This window comes from Polypterus senegalus, chromosome 12 (assembly GCF_016835505.1).
Source record: "Polypterus senegalus isolate Bchr_013 chromosome 12, ASM1683550v1, whole genome shotgun sequence".
NCBI classification, from domain to species: domain Eukaryota; kingdom Metazoa; phylum Chordata; class Cladistia; order Polypteriformes; family Polypteridae; genus Polypterus; species Polypterus senegalus.
The window spans coordinates 55,645,622-55,663,237 of NC_053165.1; the positions used below are offsets into that span (position 1 = coordinate 55,645,622).

The 17,616-nt window shown below is 41.1% G+C and overlaps 1 protein-coding gene across 6 annotated transcripts in view; it reads left to right on the forward strand.

Moving 5' to 3' along the window:
- fbrsl1 (fibrosin-like 1) overlaps positions 1–17,616 on the forward strand; it is a 494,424-nt gene that overhangs the window by 428,352 nt on the left and 48,456 nt on the right. For all 6 annotated transcript variants that reach the window (XM_039771449.1, XM_039771451.1, XM_039771450.1 and 3 more), the window contains exon 6: positions 5,588–5,636. In XM_039771449.1, the coding sequence (XP_039627383.1) occupies positions 5,588–5,636 (49 nt within the window). The remainder of the gene's footprint in view (positions 1–5,587; positions 5,637–17,616) is intronic.

The window sequence follows — 17,616 nt, forward strand, 5'->3', positions numbered from 1 at the left end:
GTGATGATGTCATTCAGAGATGGAATGACATGTCTCTCCCCATCTTGATCTCCTGGTATTGAAACTAGATAAACTGCACCTGAAGGAGACTCTCACACTCTGACCAGATCAGGTTTGTGCTTTGCGAGGAGACACATTTCATTGACATGCTCTTCAGTGGCCATCATCAAGAACATGTGAGATCCCGTCTAGATTAGATGCAAATCGGAACGCTGTCCCTGCTGTCACCACTGGATCTTTCAAGTATTACCGTTTGTGTAGAGATGGTGATGATGGTAACCTGAGGTAATAAACGGACTCCTCCACGTAAGAATTGTGTTTTCTCCGCTAGGCTTATGGGCCAGTAGGCTCGGGGACTGAGAAAGAAAATCTCCAAGATATGCTTTGCTTTAAAACAAAACAGCTGAGTGTAGTTCAGTTTGTCAAATGGTATTATTTACCTTTTTATTGATCTTCTGGGAGACTTTGCAGTGTGTTGGTGGGATAAATTCCAGCCCCTCCTTTCCACATAAAACAGGAGGCTTTAGCAGCTGCTTCTCTGAGCCCTGTGACCTCCATAGAGCTCTGTCGTTTTCCTCAGGGGCCCTTTTACGGCGCAAAGGAAGCTGAATCATAAAGCTTGCTAATGAATGGTGTAGAGAAGGAAAGCTGAGGACCGCTGATGGTCCTCCAGAGGCAAGACTGGGCCCAAAGCCTTGGGCTCAGATAGCAGACATTCTCAGAGGTTGGGCTTCCTGCGGTACGCTTTGAGGGCCTAAGCCTCTAGCAACGTGGCTTACATTTCCTTCATTTAAAATAATTGTATTTCCTTGCTTCCTTTGGAAACAAAAAAAAAAGTGTGTGTTTATCTTTTCTCCACCCTGCCCCCACTTACATTTGAAAGCTGCTGTGTTACAGAATAAGGAAAGTGATTTGATAGACTTGGACACAATTGCTTTTTGCAGGAAATTGGTCCTGAGGGTGGATTTGGTTGAGACTGCTAAGCAGCTAATTATAATGGCTTCATTCCTTTATAGACTTGAATGGCACAGTGTATGAAAGTCTGACTTGAGTGACCTTTCAACGGCAACAGGTTCCTTGTTGTGAAGGCTTTCGGTTCTGTGTGCACAGATGTTCACTGTGGTACTGCCATTGTTCTATAAACACTGAATGAAAACTGTTAACACAAACACATTCCAACAGCTGGCTCCATGTGAGTGACAGCCAGCTTTCTGAAGTGTGCCGAGGCAGGTGGGCGCTCACTTATGGAATAGAAGTGGACCTCCTGAAAGTGCAACTAGCAAAGGCATTCTATTCTGTATGCACTTTGACAAGTAATCTGTCTATCAGCTTTCGAAAAATGCCTCAGAAACACACAGGTTTGGGAGCCACTTGGAGGCCAGGCAGCAAATGTAAAAAGTGGTCTGAAATGTAATCATGGCTTAACATGTTCTGTTTGTAATTATGAAGAATCTTTATTGAATGACTGCTCAGAACTGCTGGGTAGACAAATGGGGTGCCTCAAAAGAGTGGCATGTCAACTCTGCCAGCAGACAACTGACGACTGCTGCCACGCCAGCTGCTGTGGTGGGACGACTTACACTGGCTATCCATAAGAGAGTACTTAGAAGTTCATTTACCTCATTTCCCGATACCATAAAATGAAGACATAAAAATGTAATGGGTACTGAATGTATAAATTCACAAAACAGCTACATCAGTGTGTGTCCACAAAAGGAAGGATTACAGGGGTTAATTCAGTGCTGGAAAATTAGAAAGCAGCTGAGGAAGACAAAATTGTCTTTCTGACTTTCTACTATAAGAAAATGCACCTGCTTTGGACTAAAGCGTCATGTTTATATCCAGCAAAATCCGGGTGTTTGTTTGTCCGTCTTGGACTGGATTGCCGCTGTGCTGTTTTATGGCATTATAGCTCTGTTTGTCTTCATTTATTTGTTGTTATGTATCATGGCGTCAGTTTTCATATCAGGTAGAGTGGGGTTGCCAGGCCCATCTGGGATAACGTGTAGTGTGTAGCAGTTATTCTTTTGCTAGTGGGGTTACACATTCCCATGGTTGGAAGAGAGCTCTGCATCCCCATTTAATAATGGAGAGGGTTATGTCCATTGTGGCTTCTTCACAAAATTGTTCATGCCAGACTTTTTTGAATTGGTTTGTTAAAGTGTACTGCCCACAGTAGTGGTAATCACTGAGCAGTGTCCCTGCATGCATGCCACAAGTTGATTGGATGGAGCCGATCCTTTGTGGTTGTGTTAAATCATAAAGGCATTTGGTGGAGCCTTGCTGTCATCTCAGCTGTGTACTTAAGTGCTTGCTAAACAGTCACTGTTGCTTTTCTCTTAATACAGATAATTAACACAGCAAAGGGTCTTTTAATTGTTTCTGTTCTGACGTGTTGCATGCTGATTAGCACATGCAAGTAAGTATTTCACTCTACTCTGTACACATGACATTAATGACCGTAGAACAGAAGAAGCCCCATCTGAGGAGATAAGTTAACAATGGGAACAGTAGAAGGTGGCAGTGTAGCACCCTATTAGCCAGGTCATTGTGCGGTCAGGTCTGCTTCAGTCCCACTACTGACTCATTTTGTGATCCAGTGCACACTGGGTAGACACTGTTTATTACCGGAGTGGGGCTGTCTGTTTAACAGTGCATGGGCAGATGAATGAACAATGGTGAACAATTGACACCCATCTGTCCATTTTTTTAAAGTCAAGTATAGGGTCACAAGGGAATCAGGCAGGAAGATAAGAGATGAAGCGCAAGGGTCATAATTTCATATGTGATTGAAAACAAAAACTAGAGGAAAGTGGATTGGCAGTATGGAATCAACACAATAGGTATCAAAGAGTCATCTGAAGAATAAACGTGCAGGGCCAATCAGAAGCAGTGCAACATGAGCCTCTAGAATAGTGAAACATCCAGCACCAGAGGACTTCTGATGTCCGTTAGGTTTACAGTATATCTATCAGACAATAATGACAGGCCAGTTTGTTGTTAGGACACGCAAAGCAGAAGTAACCTTTTGACAGTAATTTAACATTGGACATTGAGCTAGTGGTGGGATAATGTGTGGATAGGACAAGGCTGATAAGGGAACTCTGGAAATCCTGTAAAGATATGATGGGATCACAAAGTATTTCTTCAGTGCAAAAGAGGAAGAGTTGGACTATAGAAAAGCAGACTAATGCAATAGTGCCATCTTGGAAGAGCAGTTCAGGAGGGCTTCAAGGATGTTGGCTGTGATCAATGGCAGATGTTTCAAAGAATTAAGATAAAGCAGAAGAGTCCTCAAGAAGCAGTTCAACTTTCTTAGTGTTGCATTACATTTTGCATAACTGTGTCGTATGCACTCAGTGGCCGCTTTATTAGACCTACCTATCTAATGGCCTCTGAATGTTTTCAGTTCAACAAAGTTCTGGAAATATTACTTGGAAAGTTTGGTCCACGCCAGCTTTGGAGCATTGTGTAGTTCCTGCAAATTGTTTTGGCCCTGCATTTATACTACAAACCTCCCTTTCCACCTCATCCCAAATGGTGTATTGCAGTGAAGTCTGGGGACTGTAGGAGCCACTTTAGTAAACTGAAGCCACTGTCATACTGTGAAGTAAAAGTGTGCACATGGTCAGCTATAAAGCTGGTACTCGGCTGATATTAAGAGAACTTGTGTGCCCCTGGAAGAGTAAAATGATTGGCCTTGTCGAGAGGCAGGCTATTTGTGTTAACATTTAAACACCACTGCTTGCACACAACGTCATGGTAAGAGTCAGTGATACGTTCTACAGAAGCCCGACCTGGAGAAAGGACACAGGAATCTGTCTTCCATGACAGTCTTTGAACAGGTGTAGTCTTAGAATATAGAAGCACATTCAAATAAAAAGGCAGGCGTGTCATATTGCAAACACTTGTCTGGTCTGAGGACATTCCTGGAAATACTGGGCCATACAGGTGGCGAGCCATGCAGAGCGTTGCACTGGCACGAGGCACACCTCTGATCCTGGGAGTAAAGAGTTAAAGCAGCAGCAAGGCTGCAGGAATCCAACCCCTAATCAAATGTAAAAAAGAACGCAGATCTAGAGAGGAAACAGCAGATGTTACCAATAATTAGAGAACCAAAGACAAAGTGCAGATTGTGTCACAGGAAATTATATTTCCAACACTGTGAGACCATAGATAAACAGAAGTACATGGCTGAAAGTTTACATTCTTTTTTATAAGGCGAGATAAGCCGAGCCATTCAGGAGTTACAGTATGGACCATCTGGTACCAATCTTGGAGCTTTGTTTGATTTTTCTCTTTGACTGCATCACTTGTGTGCCTTTCAGAAAAAGCCTGAACTTGAAAATAAACCTGCTCTTATTCCGTTTGTGTATTTAATGGTATTGGAGTTTGTTTTTTTTTTCCTATTGTCTGCATTTTTGACAGGTTTAATGACATGTCGAGACCTAAGGAGGAAGTGTGATTATTGTGCCATGGGCCAGATGATGTGAGGTCAAAGTTTACAGAGGATAGCCACATGGAATGGGGGCGGGGTGGGGGCTGCTTAGTGAGAAATGAAACAAAGCAGGTGCTTTTTTCTACAGTGAATTCTTTCATGGATTCTGAGTTAAACAGACACAGGGACACAAATGGGGTGCTGGGTCTCTGTTTTAAGGGAGAGCACCTTGAGGGCCTTCAAGTCTGTTCCCTTAAGTGCAATGACTTCACACTGCGATGGTGCCAGTGGTGTTAGATGGCAGTGGCAAGCCCTAAAAGAATTTGTACATCCTCAAGCTGGGATGTGGGGTGCCTTTTCCTAGGACAGGAATCCAACCCATCATCACATTGACACAACTAATTGGCAACCGCCATTCTACCTAAATAGCATGCATAAGGGGCTGTGTTGAAACCCTATGCAGATATGTTGGGATTCTGTACAGACAGCAACAGGGCACAGGATTTGGACCTAGCAGGCAAAGTGGAGACACAAGTATCTGCCTGCCTTGTGTAGCACATTTGATGCATGCCTCGGACTGAACCATTTCAAGATCAGCAGCGGATTGTCACTCAGGTCGAGACGTGTTCCTGTAGTGTGCTAATTAATGCCATGACCTCCAGCCCCACGTGGTTTAAATGACTAGCACAGGGCTAGCCGTTTTTTGTTCTATCTCTCAAACTAATTAGATTCTTTTAAAGATACCCCTTTCAAAATACAGCTATTTGAATTGTGTGCTTTGTATGTGTTTTACGGGTGCCGTGAGCACACTTTTGTGACTGACCTATAAACTATCTATTTATGCTGGTTTTCTGACAGTGATTGTTCTTTTCTTCAAATTGGTACCACCAGTTGTTTGATACACCTGAGAGACTTTGTGTTTGTGTATAACTAACGTTGTCATTTGTTTGTCAGTATAAAGGAGCAGCACTGTTGTCCTAATAGGGTTACTATCTCCGTTTTTATGATTTATTTCTGAAATAGTTTTTTAGATTGCATTCCATAGACCCTGCAGAGATGTACAAGTTTGGTGTTTTACTTGATCAGAATTGAAGATCTGCTGCCCACGTTTCTCTCATCTTTGTGCTTCCTTTTTGTTGTTTTTTGCAGGCATCTGATGTTGGATCAGAGAAGCTCTTCTCTCCGGCTTCCAGCAAAGGTAAGACTGAGGTTTTCCTGACCCTAAACTGTTTTGCTGGCATATCACATTGTATTGTTACACCCTTCCTCCTCTGTACTTTTGTTGTTTAACACAGTATATGGAGAAGATGATGTGGCCCGGACATTAGGTTAACAAATGCACCAGCCACTAGTGTACTTGATGGCTTTTGTCTCAGTTACCCAAACAGTAAGGCCTTCCCACCCAGAGATCTAACCCTTGCAATGTCATCTTAATCTGAGCTGGAAAGCTGCTTTTTAGTTCAGCTGGGATGGATTAAGTGGGAGTTGAGGAGAGTGGGGGTGCTGGTAACTACAAAACAAGGAAAAAATCTCTTTCATTTCACCAAAATTTCCAGGCCCTCCGGATCAATGCAAGGCACAGACTGAAACTAGACGTAACTTTTTAATCCTGAAGAGGCTTTATTGTGGCTTTTTGTTGGCTGTGTCCCCGTTCTTTGAAAGTGGGTGCAAGCTGTTACAGAGTAGGCCTCAAGTATGCAAGACTGCATGTTGTGTCAATAGAAAGACTGCCAGTACAGCCCAGGCCTCAGGCTCTTCAAACCCTTGTGCTGTCAATGATCATTTGAGGCTCTCCGTGCATATTGTGGTTTTGAGGTGAAGTAGATGTGCTTCTGTGTCTTCCCTGATAATGAAGGTACTGTTGGGCCACATCTCAAGATGTGACACATGCAGAGACAGGACCCACATATAAGTACAAAAAACAAACCATACTGATGTTTGTCAAATGATTCTTTGCTGTTTTGTGGTGTATTCAGACATTACCTTTGGATTTGTGTCCCATTGTGCCAGGAACTCTTGGTGTGATATATACTTCTAAACATTCAAGTCCGCATGCTTATAGGCCTCGCAGAGCAAGATGGCACTCCTTAGTCCATTACCTACAGTTCTCTCCCACTGATGGAATACCACATTTGTTCTCAGTCCTTGTGGTTACACCGTTAACTCCTTGGGAGATGGAATAAAATACTGTAACAGTTTTAGAAACAGAAGGAACTTTGTGTATTTATTTATTCAGTGGGAATCTTTAGAACTGAATATCAATATAAATTCCACTAGAATTCTTTGCAAATTGGAATCTAAAAAAAGAAAGACACAGGAATTACAAAATGAACAAAGCCATACAATTGGTAGTTTGGAGATGTGCTAATATACTGGTGGGACTATAGTGCCTGACCGTATGTGTAAGGTGACTGTTGGGGTCCGTCTTGGGCCCCGTCCACACCACTGCGTTTAAATTTAAAATCACAGATACTACTCTCCGTTACTGCCTTTCATCCACACCACCCCGATGTTTTCAACCTATGAAAATGGAAACTGCTTTCCAGAGCTGCATACTTCTGAAAACACAGCCTCAGTGTTGTAATGCATACAAACAAAGACTCTAATCGTGCTCTGATTTGTTTGTGCTTATTTCATGGTCTTGGATCCTGGTGTTTACAACTTCTCATTCTCTGACTGGTCGCTCTTCACGGAAGAAAACCACATTCCAACATAGCAGGAATATGACCGTCGCTATCTATGGTGCTTGTTATGTTGCTGACTTGTATCCATCTAAGTTTCATTTTTGTACAATTTGAATGCTACATATATGCGCAAAAGGCAAATACTGTAATTGACCGGTTACCACAGTTCTGCAATGCCACCACAAGATTTTTCCTTTGGCGACGACATGCCCAGTGTAGGTGAACTGCTATATCCTGTATGTTTTTGGTTGTTTTAGTGTGGATAGAGATACTTTGAAAGATGAGAAAGTGCTTCTGTGGGAAGAGATTATGTTGGTTTTTAAACACAATTTTTAAATGAAAATGTAGAAGTGTGGATGTTGCTCATATTTTTTGCACCGGTGCTGTGACCCCATGCTCAGTGATTTGGTTTGTCACCCTGAGTAGGAGGTGTTGATTGATGAATTAGGCAGATGCACTGCACTCCTCTTTTTTTGAAAAAGTCATCTCACATAAGCTGATGTGTGCATCACTACTCCTTTTAATTTGCTCAATAACAGTAAGCCTTTTACAAGCTGGGTGACCAGAACTGGTGGTAAGCTGAAGACGATGACTGCAAAAGCCATCTTAGTTGTTCACATTCCTTTGGCCAGATCCCCTCAATGGCTGTGGTTTGCAGAGATACCCTGATTTGTCTGAGACATGTATGTGAATTCTTGTAATTCCACGTCGGTGCCAACAGTCAGCAAGAGACAGACTCGACTGAAGATAAAAGCAGTTGTGGTAACTTGGATGTGGGCAGGGGCATGCTGTGGAACACAGATGTTTCATTTGATCCTTAAGTAAAAGCTGGAGGAAAGATTAGGGTTTTGGAAGGCCTGTGAAGCAGAAATAATGAATAATATTTTAAAATAGGAATAATGGGAGCCTTTCCAAACTCATGAGGTTGCTAATGTTAGTGGATGTACATGTGGCAATGCTTGCCCCTTATCTGAATACAATGTGCAGCATCTGAAATATTCCACCCTATCTGTGTGTCTGTGTGGAGATGTTAAGAGATGGCGAAAGTCTTGCCTAAAGTTTTGTTGTTGTTTGTTTTTGTTTTGGCCCGCTTTCTTCTGAGCTCCATTTCGCTTAGTGGTCTTGCCAATGCAGTAAAACAGCAGGCGTTGGGGGACAGTTATTTTTATATAGCTGGTTTGTTGTGGGTACCTGGAAGGTCGCCTTTGGGACAGAAAAGAAAGATTGCAGAAAACCCATTTTGAAGTGGATTTGTGCCCTTGTAATCCTGATTAATTTTGACCCGTTGTGCTCATTTTAAACAGCGCATTACAGCGAGCGTGAGCACAGCAAGCTAGAGGCGAAACGAAGGGCTTAGCGGCTTTGCAAGGCTTAGCAGCAGATGGCATTTTAAGCCGGACTTAATAAATTGTTTCCATTAAACTTAGCAGCCCACACATACAGGATTAGGCCAAGGAACAAAGAAAGGGAAAGAAAGGAAAACTGCCATAAAGGCGAGTAGTATCAGCAGCAATAATTTCAACTGTTCATTAATGGCTGAAGGCTGAAATAGTGTAGGTGTTGGACCACATGAACCTTCACCCCCACCATCCAACCCATCCCAATTTTTTTTTTCCCCCCTAAAATAACTGGTGCTCACTGCTCCTCATGACAGGCTTTCTCTAGCACACAAAGGCCCCTGTACTTTACCCACATTTAATCTGCTGTGTTTGATCAGTCAAGTACAAGTGTAGGGTAGAAACGAGGAGTGTTGCAAATCTGGCTTTTGAGTGAAAGTCTGACCTGTTCACTCACAGAAGCAGCGTATCTTCCTGGCTTCTGTTTTTTTTTGGCATCGATTTAAACATGAAAAGCAAGACTTCCACTTTTATCTGAACCAAACCACAAGATAGAAAGCACGCAGGCCGCCAATGAAGGACACAGGTGGGCAAGGAGTTGGATATACGCGCTCCCTGTATACTCTACAGCACTACTGTTTTCTAACAAATTGAGCTTAATGCCAGCATTTTTTCCAGCATTTAACAAAGCTAGTCGCTTGTTTGTTTATCATCTGCTAATTGAAAAAGCATCACCACCTAATTGTGAGCAGCATTTTTAGAAATGAATCAGTATAATTAGGTAACAGCATCTATCGACTTGCCTACAGCAATTAAAAAGGCAGCAAAACAGAAGGAAGCATTTGCCTGCTTGGCTCCTTCCCATTTGCTTATCGTCCAGTTGGGAATTTTAAACAACTGGACAAAGTGGGCCTTATGTTTGGCAGGGGTAGGATGTGTTCGGCCAGGTGGTGATGAGTGGATTGGAGCCCACGGTCCACCTCATGTCAGATGAAGGTGTTTGTCAGTCATAAAGGGAGCAAGTGATTTCTCACCCTGCACCCTTATTTCCTGAAGGTTACTTCTGGTTTCTCACACTTCTAACAGTCGTCATGCACAGCTAGTGCACGTCCTGCAGTTAGCTGGTGAGTTGTGATCGGCTTACCTAATGATTTGTTTTGGTAAGACACCGCTGTGTGTGGTTGTGTATACTGATCCTACTTGATCCTACTTGATATGAAAGAAAAATCTTTTAAGATGTATTTATTATTTTATCCTGAATCAGCTTTGCAACTACCATAGCACCATTCAGCGAAGACAAAATAAATAGCATACAGCGGCAGATAAAAACTCTTGTTTAAATATTAATTGAGCCATCACTGACAGAGATTGCTTTTTTGATTTAAAGCTGGAAACAAGCTGCAGGAGACAAAAAGCAATTACTGAAGTGGGAAAGCAGTGCTCTGTCTGTACCCCTGTAAAGCCCCAGCCTCCCGCGCCAGTGCCCGCTCCACAGTACATGCACCTGTTCTGACAAACCAGACAAGGCGCATGTCGGCAGGCCACACAGCCACACCCTCGGCTTTCAAAGTCAGGAGCCCAGTCACGTTTCTGAAGCTGTTCTTTAAGTGGACAATAAGTTAGTGCCTTTGGTACTTTGTGACTAAACAGCAGAAAAGCTGTTTTTATGTAATGGGATATTATTTAGCAAATGTTACCTAATCCATAGCAAAGTAAGGGTAGCAAGATGGACTTTATTCTGTGATTGCTCAGAGCACAATCTCCCAGATGGTCGTGGCTGGATGCCCGTGGGTGTTTATGGCCCATATTCACCCCTACTAATTGTAAAGGACAAAATCAAGCTAAACCTGATGCCTCTTCATGTGTTCATGTTAATTTGGGAATGCTACAGTCAGTCCATTGCAGGGGGTTATGTTTTTATTTGCGTGTTTTCATGGTGTTGAAGGAGGGGAGAGGATCAGTGCATTTAAAGCTTAATGGCCTTGGCAGCCTTGCCTTGTGTGGCATAGTGCCTGATGAAATGTTGTGGGTTTTGATCACCCGAACTGTTGGCTTTTTTTTTTTTTAAGTTGCTTGTTTAACACCACTGAGCACTTCTTTGCTTTGTTGTTTGGGGGGGATTCATTTCCAGCTAGCTCTATCGGAATTCTTAAAAGGCAGTTACCTCTGTGCTTGGGCATCTCTTTTCTGCTTGTGAATGGTAAGGATGCCCTTGGCTAATATTGTAAGTGAATGGTGCACTGCTTTTTTATAGCAGGTTTTCTGCCCGTGATGTTTATGGTGACAGACAGTCAGAGCTGCACTGATTCACAAAGAGCATGATGGTGCACACTCGCTGATTGATTTCAGATATGACCAGTAATTGCTTATTCTCATAGCTAATCTCCTCTTGAGGGGAAAACTGCAATGGCTAAGAACAGATTTCCCTTTCTTAGGTTAGAGATTTCTCAGGTCCTGTTTCTAAAGGTTTTGTACACTTTTTTTTTTTTTTTTTAATATTACAAAGATCTTTTAAGAGTCCCCCGTAAGATGTTTTTTATGTGTCAAGGTACAATGAGTCCACTTCTTGCTTTTTTCACTCCACATATTCATCTTTATTGCAGTTTTCACATTGTCAATTAGTGGAACTTCTATTTTTGTATTTTCTAATGCTTTTTTAAACTTTTGGAAGCACATCTGACGTACATGAAAAGAAGAGTGAGTCGGAAAGCGGTGTCTGCATGCCATGCATTTGTGTCTACTGTTTGCTTGTCTGCCTTGATTTAAAGAGCAATTTATTCTGTCATATGTGGCACTGTATGTTTTAGAGGCTGCACAATCTAAATGTTACTTTCATCAAAACATTAAAGTGAAGCTTTTAAGAAAATATCTTCTGACTACAAAAAGCAATGTGAGGCCAGAAAACTGATACAGTAACAAGTATATGAATGGTTTAAAAAAAAAAAAAAAAAAAATGAGACTAGAAAACAAAAAGCCTCTTATTTGGACCTCAACCTGAAGTAATTTCCTCCATAGGATTGTATTTAAATAAAATTAATCCGTTCTGGACCATACAAGCTGTATGTAAATATATATATTTTTTTAAAGATTTTTAAGCACAAAAATAGATAATTATACCTATTATAAATGTACAAACATTGAATAACACTGAGAAAACCTTGAACAGAGAAAACTACCCTTGCATGAGATCACGCTATAGCCTTCTGAACCGCTCTCTGTAAACACTTTTTTTAATGAGTTTTAAGCACAGAGAAAAAAACGACCAGTTGAAAAATCCGTAATTTACACAAAAACTAACCATAGCCAACCAATAAAACTAACCTTGCATGAGTCGAGTTCTGGCATGAAGGAAGTGAGGAGGAACTGGGTGGAGAGGAGATTATAGTTTTGAGGTAAAGTCTGTGAAGATGTGGGTTCGCTGCATGCTCCCATCTCGCTTCCGGGAGCCCTTAAACCCGTCACCGTCAGTAATGTTACCAGTGAGCACGACAGTGAAGCACTGCAATGGAGCAATCGGATGGTGCAAAAAGTGCCAAGTGCTTTTATTAAAATCAACAAAACAACAATCAAAAACAAAGTCCAAATTAAAGTGCAGTGCTTTCAGAATCCTTCAATAAATAAAAGATCCCATAAAAACAGAAGTGAAGTGAAAATAGAAAAAAGTCTTTGTTAAATACAACGAGATTAAAACAATGCTGGAATCAGTCTCTTTAAAAACAAGCTCGGTGCATTCTTTAACTGCCTTCTCACGCTCTCTCTGTCTCGCTCGCTGCACAGGGAGAGACTGAACACGTGCAGAAATGATCGGTGCATACGAACCGGAAGGAAAACTGGCTTGTGGTCGTAAACAGATGCAAAAGTCTGGCAAACTTTTTGGTCGTAACCCGAGATGTTTGTGACCTGAGGTTTCACTGTATGTGAGTGGCTAATGGAAGAAGATGAATACTCATGGCCGTCTAAGAGGTCTGTGAAATAAACAAGTGGAGGGCGCCTTAGCAGTGGTCTTTCCCTGGACACCGTGACTTTCCACATTTTCTTAGATTTCACTGCGCTCTGTAAATACTGGCACATTAAGTTCAAAAGTGCACTTTTTTTTAACCATATTTAGGTTACTCTGACTTGACAAGACTGATGCAGGAATACAGAATAGCACCTCATTTCTCCATTCCAGTGCATGTGTGTTTTATCTTTACAGAATAAATCCTCTTTGTATCCTTTTTATCCTGTTAAGTATTAGGGACATGGCTGCCAGGAGCTAAAAGAGTACTGAATATACAGTTTGATTTATCCTTTATTTTTTAGAAAAATACTAAAGAATTGTGCATGAAGGAAAGTAAAACAAATTGGATGCACAGGTTGAACCCAGTAAATCCAGAAATTTGGAAGAGAAACCAATGCTGAATGAACAAAGGTATTAGGAAAACAGCCACAACAACACCATCCTCCAAATTGCTGGGGTGAAGGTGTCTGATGAATATTGTTTGGAGAAAACTGCAACAGCTGAATTCTACATGCTTCATTCACAGTGCAGGGCTCCAGAGTAACGTGCAGCATGGAGATGAAACAAAGGTAAACCTGACTCGGGTGATGGCAAACTCAAGATTGGCCAAAGCACTCCACCTTATTTGCACTGATGATAAGACCAGTCATCTTAGCAGGGAACAGGCAGCAAGCAAAAAACGCTGCCACTGCAGCTAAGGACTCCAACAGGGGATAAAAAGGAAAATAATTAACTGTTCAGTCAGTGATTTCAGTCCAGTTAATAAACACAAGTCTGGACTGACCTCAGAAATCCTCCAAACTAACTTTAGCCAAGAAAGACTGTGGCAAAGCAGAAGAACAAAGGTGATGTGTGCAAAGGGGTCTCAATAATAAAGTTTTGCACGCATTTATATAATAATTTATATTGGTTTTGTTCTACTATTGAAGCTCACCTTAAATAGGGATGAAATGTACTTGAACTGAACTGAACTTGAACTTTATTGCCAGACAACATAGTTGCTAAGAGGTTTTCTTGCTGCTACATTGTTAAACGTAACAGTCCTGGTACACAGAATAAAACAACACAATATACAGTACGTGACACCATCACAACATTACATACAGTAAATACACATATATAAAACAATTAGTAAAGCTAAATTGCACTCCCGCCCAGTAATAGATATCATTTATATTGAATGGAAGAGAACAGGAAGATACAGATGAATCATAAACTGTGTTTATTAACCCTAGTGTCTGCAGAAGGAAAAAAACTTTCAATGCCAAGTAGTTTGTCTTTAGTGACTGCTAATGTTACCTCAGCAGTAATAGATGATAGACATGGTTGCCTGGGTCAGTGTAGTCTTTGCTTGTTTTTCCAGCTCATTTCCTGACCCATGATATATACAGAGTCCTGTTGCAGACTTATCTTGCCTGCAGCCTGAATAACCTGCTGCAGTTTACTTCAAGTGAGTTGATGCAGTGCCATACCAAAATGCTATGGAGAAAGTGAGGGCATTTTCAAAACCACCTCAAATCTGCAATCTTGGTGTTATCTTTGACAGTAACCTCTCTTTTGAGAAACAAGTAAATTCTGTAGTCAAGAGTTGCTTTTTCCAGTTTCATCTATTAGGTAAGATCAAGTCTTTTTATCTTCTAGGGATCTTGAGAAAGCTACTCATGCCTTTATCTTTTCTCGCCTTTATTACTGTAACTCGCTGTATTCTGGGATTAGCAAATCCCTAATACGCAGGTTACAGTTGGTCCAGAGTGCTGCCGCTCACTTTCTGGTTGGGGCAAGAAAGGCTGACTCTGTTACTCCAATATTAGCTTCTTTACACTGGCTGCCTGTCAGTTTTCGAATTGATTTTAGAATCTTGTTGTTAGTTTTTAAATCTTTACATGGGTTTGCTCCTGCCTATTTATCTGAATTGTGTGTTTTACACCAGCCATTTAGAGTGCTTAGATCTTCTGGTCAGTTGTCTCTTGTTGTCCCTCGTACTGAGTGTAAAACTAAGGGGGACAGACGGGGCTTTTGCAGCTGCTGCCCCTCGCCTGTGGAACTCTTTACCTCATTACATAAAGGAGTCGTCTACAATCGAACTGTTCAAAACGAGATTAAAGACTCATTTCTATTCACTCGCATTCCGTGACCTTCAGTAATACTGATGGTTTCCTCATTGTGATAATGTAACATTACTTCTATTTATTATTTATTTTATTTATGTTCATATATTTTATTTCTATTTATGTTAATTGTATGTTTTTCTTTTATTCTTTTATTGTAAAGCACTTTGGCCACAGCATTCCTATGTTGTTTTAAATGTGCTATATAAATAAATTGACATTGACATAACCATGGCTCTATAAAACTGAACCAGCACTGTGCCAAGGAATTTAAATGCTTCCATCTTGTTGACAGTGACGTCATTTATGACTCAGGTTGCAGGAGATGGGGAGAGTCTCCTAAAATCCACAGCAACTGCTACTGTTTTCAAGGAATTCAAGTTCAAATCATTGATGACGCACTCCGATATGACACCTCATCCCTGTCTCTGGTCAGGCCAGACAGGGTGCTGTCATCAGCAGACTTAACTGGAGATGCCATCACTGGTACAGACAGAGAATAGGAGAGGGGACAGAACACATTAAGGGTCAGGGGCCCTGACTTATATCTGCCTATCTTCACTATCTGATGGATGTTCCTTAAAAAGTGAGATTTCTGAGACCTGTGAGATAGTCCACATTCATGCTGAAACGTTTGCTGTGGAGGAGTTGCGGTATGATTGTGTTAAGTGAAGAACTGAAGTCCACAAATAAGATCCTGACCTGTCGTGGAGAGCCGTGTTCACTGCATCCTCAGCTGACTTGTTGACAAGATAAAAAAAACAAAAAACTGGAGTGAGTCAAGGACAGGATTTGTAACAGGTAGCAGATGTTGAGAAATCAGACGTTAGGTTGACATCATTATTACACAGAGAAAGAATAATTGCTGATTTCAGTAAATACTGAGGCCACCTGATAAGAAGAGTTCTTTATTGTTGATGGAGAGATGTTATGTGGACCAGGAGCTTTGTGACATTTATGTCTCCACAAAAGCAAACACACTTCATGCTCAGAAATGTGAAGAGGAGTAGTGCAGTTGCACTGTTGGACAAATAAGTCAGATGGATCACATCCTGAGTGGGTTTTGCAGATGGAGGTCCTCAAACCTGCAATAAAAATTGTTGAGTTGCTCAGGCTAATTGGTATCATTTGGAGGTCTGCATTTGTAACCAGTGACAACTTTTAAAGCATTCCAGGCAGTGATGGTGAAGCTGTACTTACTTTTTGGATCCTAAATGGCTTTATCTAGTTGATAGTTAGCCTCATTGTAAACATTTTGGCCACCACTTTTATAGGTTTCCTCTTTAGGTTTTCATAACTTTTACAGATTTTTAGAAAACCATGGTTTGTCATTATTGTATCTGATAATTGTTTTAGATGTTATATAGACTGCCTGACAGAAACTTGTATATGAAGTAACTGCCCATATACTCCCCTAATCCATCAGAGACATCTATGAAAACCTCTCAAAGAGTAAAATCCAGTCATCTTGGTCTCTTTCCACAGCTTCACTAGTCCACTTCTGCACAGTTTTTATTTCTGATTTAGCTGATTTCAGTTTCTGACTATATGCGTGGACAAGAGATATCATGGCATGGCCAGAGTTGCCCAAATGGGCCCATAAAAATGCCATGGTAAGCATCAGAAGTAATGGTCTAATAGTGGTCCTAAGTTTTCTCCACTCTAGTAGCACATTTCACCAGCTGTCTGTATTTGGGGAGTTTAGATAACAAGGATGAGGTATATAAGTGACCCAAGATAATACCTGTGGAATTTGTGCATCTCATGTATGTATTTATTTTAGTAGCTAAGACCTGTTGAGCTAAAATCTGCATTGCAGATGGTCTGTTTGATTGAGGTGGCACATAGTCTCCAATTAGAATGACAGATGTAAATTGTCTAGGCAGGCAAAATGGTTTGTAATGAATTGTCAGAAATTCCACATGAGGTGAGTAGCTTCTTCCCAGCACTTCAACATCATTGTTAATAAACAAACATACTCCTCCACCTTTTTATTTGTTCCAGAGATCATAACGCTTATCTGCTCTAAAAAGAGGTTGTTTCTAGGAAGACTGACAGCCTTGTCCTGGTTAAATCAGTCAACCAAGTGTCAGGACGGCACAGCTTTGAAGTGAGTGAGCTTTTAAGTAATTGGTGCTCATCTGTTGTACTGCACAACATGTGGATGTTTGAAAGAAACATACCTGCTAGTGGTGGGCAAAAGTTGCATCTCCTGCAACAAAGAGGGGGCCCAGCTCTGTGCCCCTGCCTTCTTCCATTAGTGCTGTTTATGCTCCAGCCGAGTCTCCACCTTCCTACACGATTCGCTCCCCTGCGCACCCCTCTGCTTCAGTGTCCTGCTGCAGTGAGATCAAAAGTGTGGCTACAAGCGTTGATGTTTAAGCTAGAAAAACTGACAAGAATCCATTCAGCATCAAAAAGCAGTAAATCAGCTCAGAAATAAGTTAAATGATGAACTACATTTACAAACAAAAGCGACAGGAACACCCCATCACTTTCCTTCAGTGCCGTCTTATTAGGGGAGTGGGTTTTATTCTGAAATTTGTTCTTAATTTTCCTTAAACACCAGAAAGAAAAAATATGAAAATCTGTCCCTTTCGTGATTCTTGTTTTTCATGCCAAATTTAATTTTGCAGACAGAGACCTCTCGGTTTCACTGTTCTAGTTCTTACAGGGTCATTACATTTTTTTTTTCTCTTTTTCATTACACTTAGATACATTTATCTCACTGTAGACGTCATTTTAACATACTGACCAGAGACTAGTTTTATGTCAACGCTCCTCTGGTGTCTTTCTTAGTACAGCAGGTTTGTCTCTTAAGATTTTCCTTTTCTGGCACTTTGTCTGACTGTTAAAACTGATGGCGTTACATTGATCAGCACCTGTTGGTCATTTTCACTTAAGGTCTGAAATTATGAATTATGAAGTTTTAATTAACTTAGATGGATCAAAGGGCCATCTCCACTGGTACATTTTTGCATACTTGGAGGTACCCCTGTTTTTATTACTAACTATTTCAGGAGAAGAAATGAAATATGGCCTTTTCCTA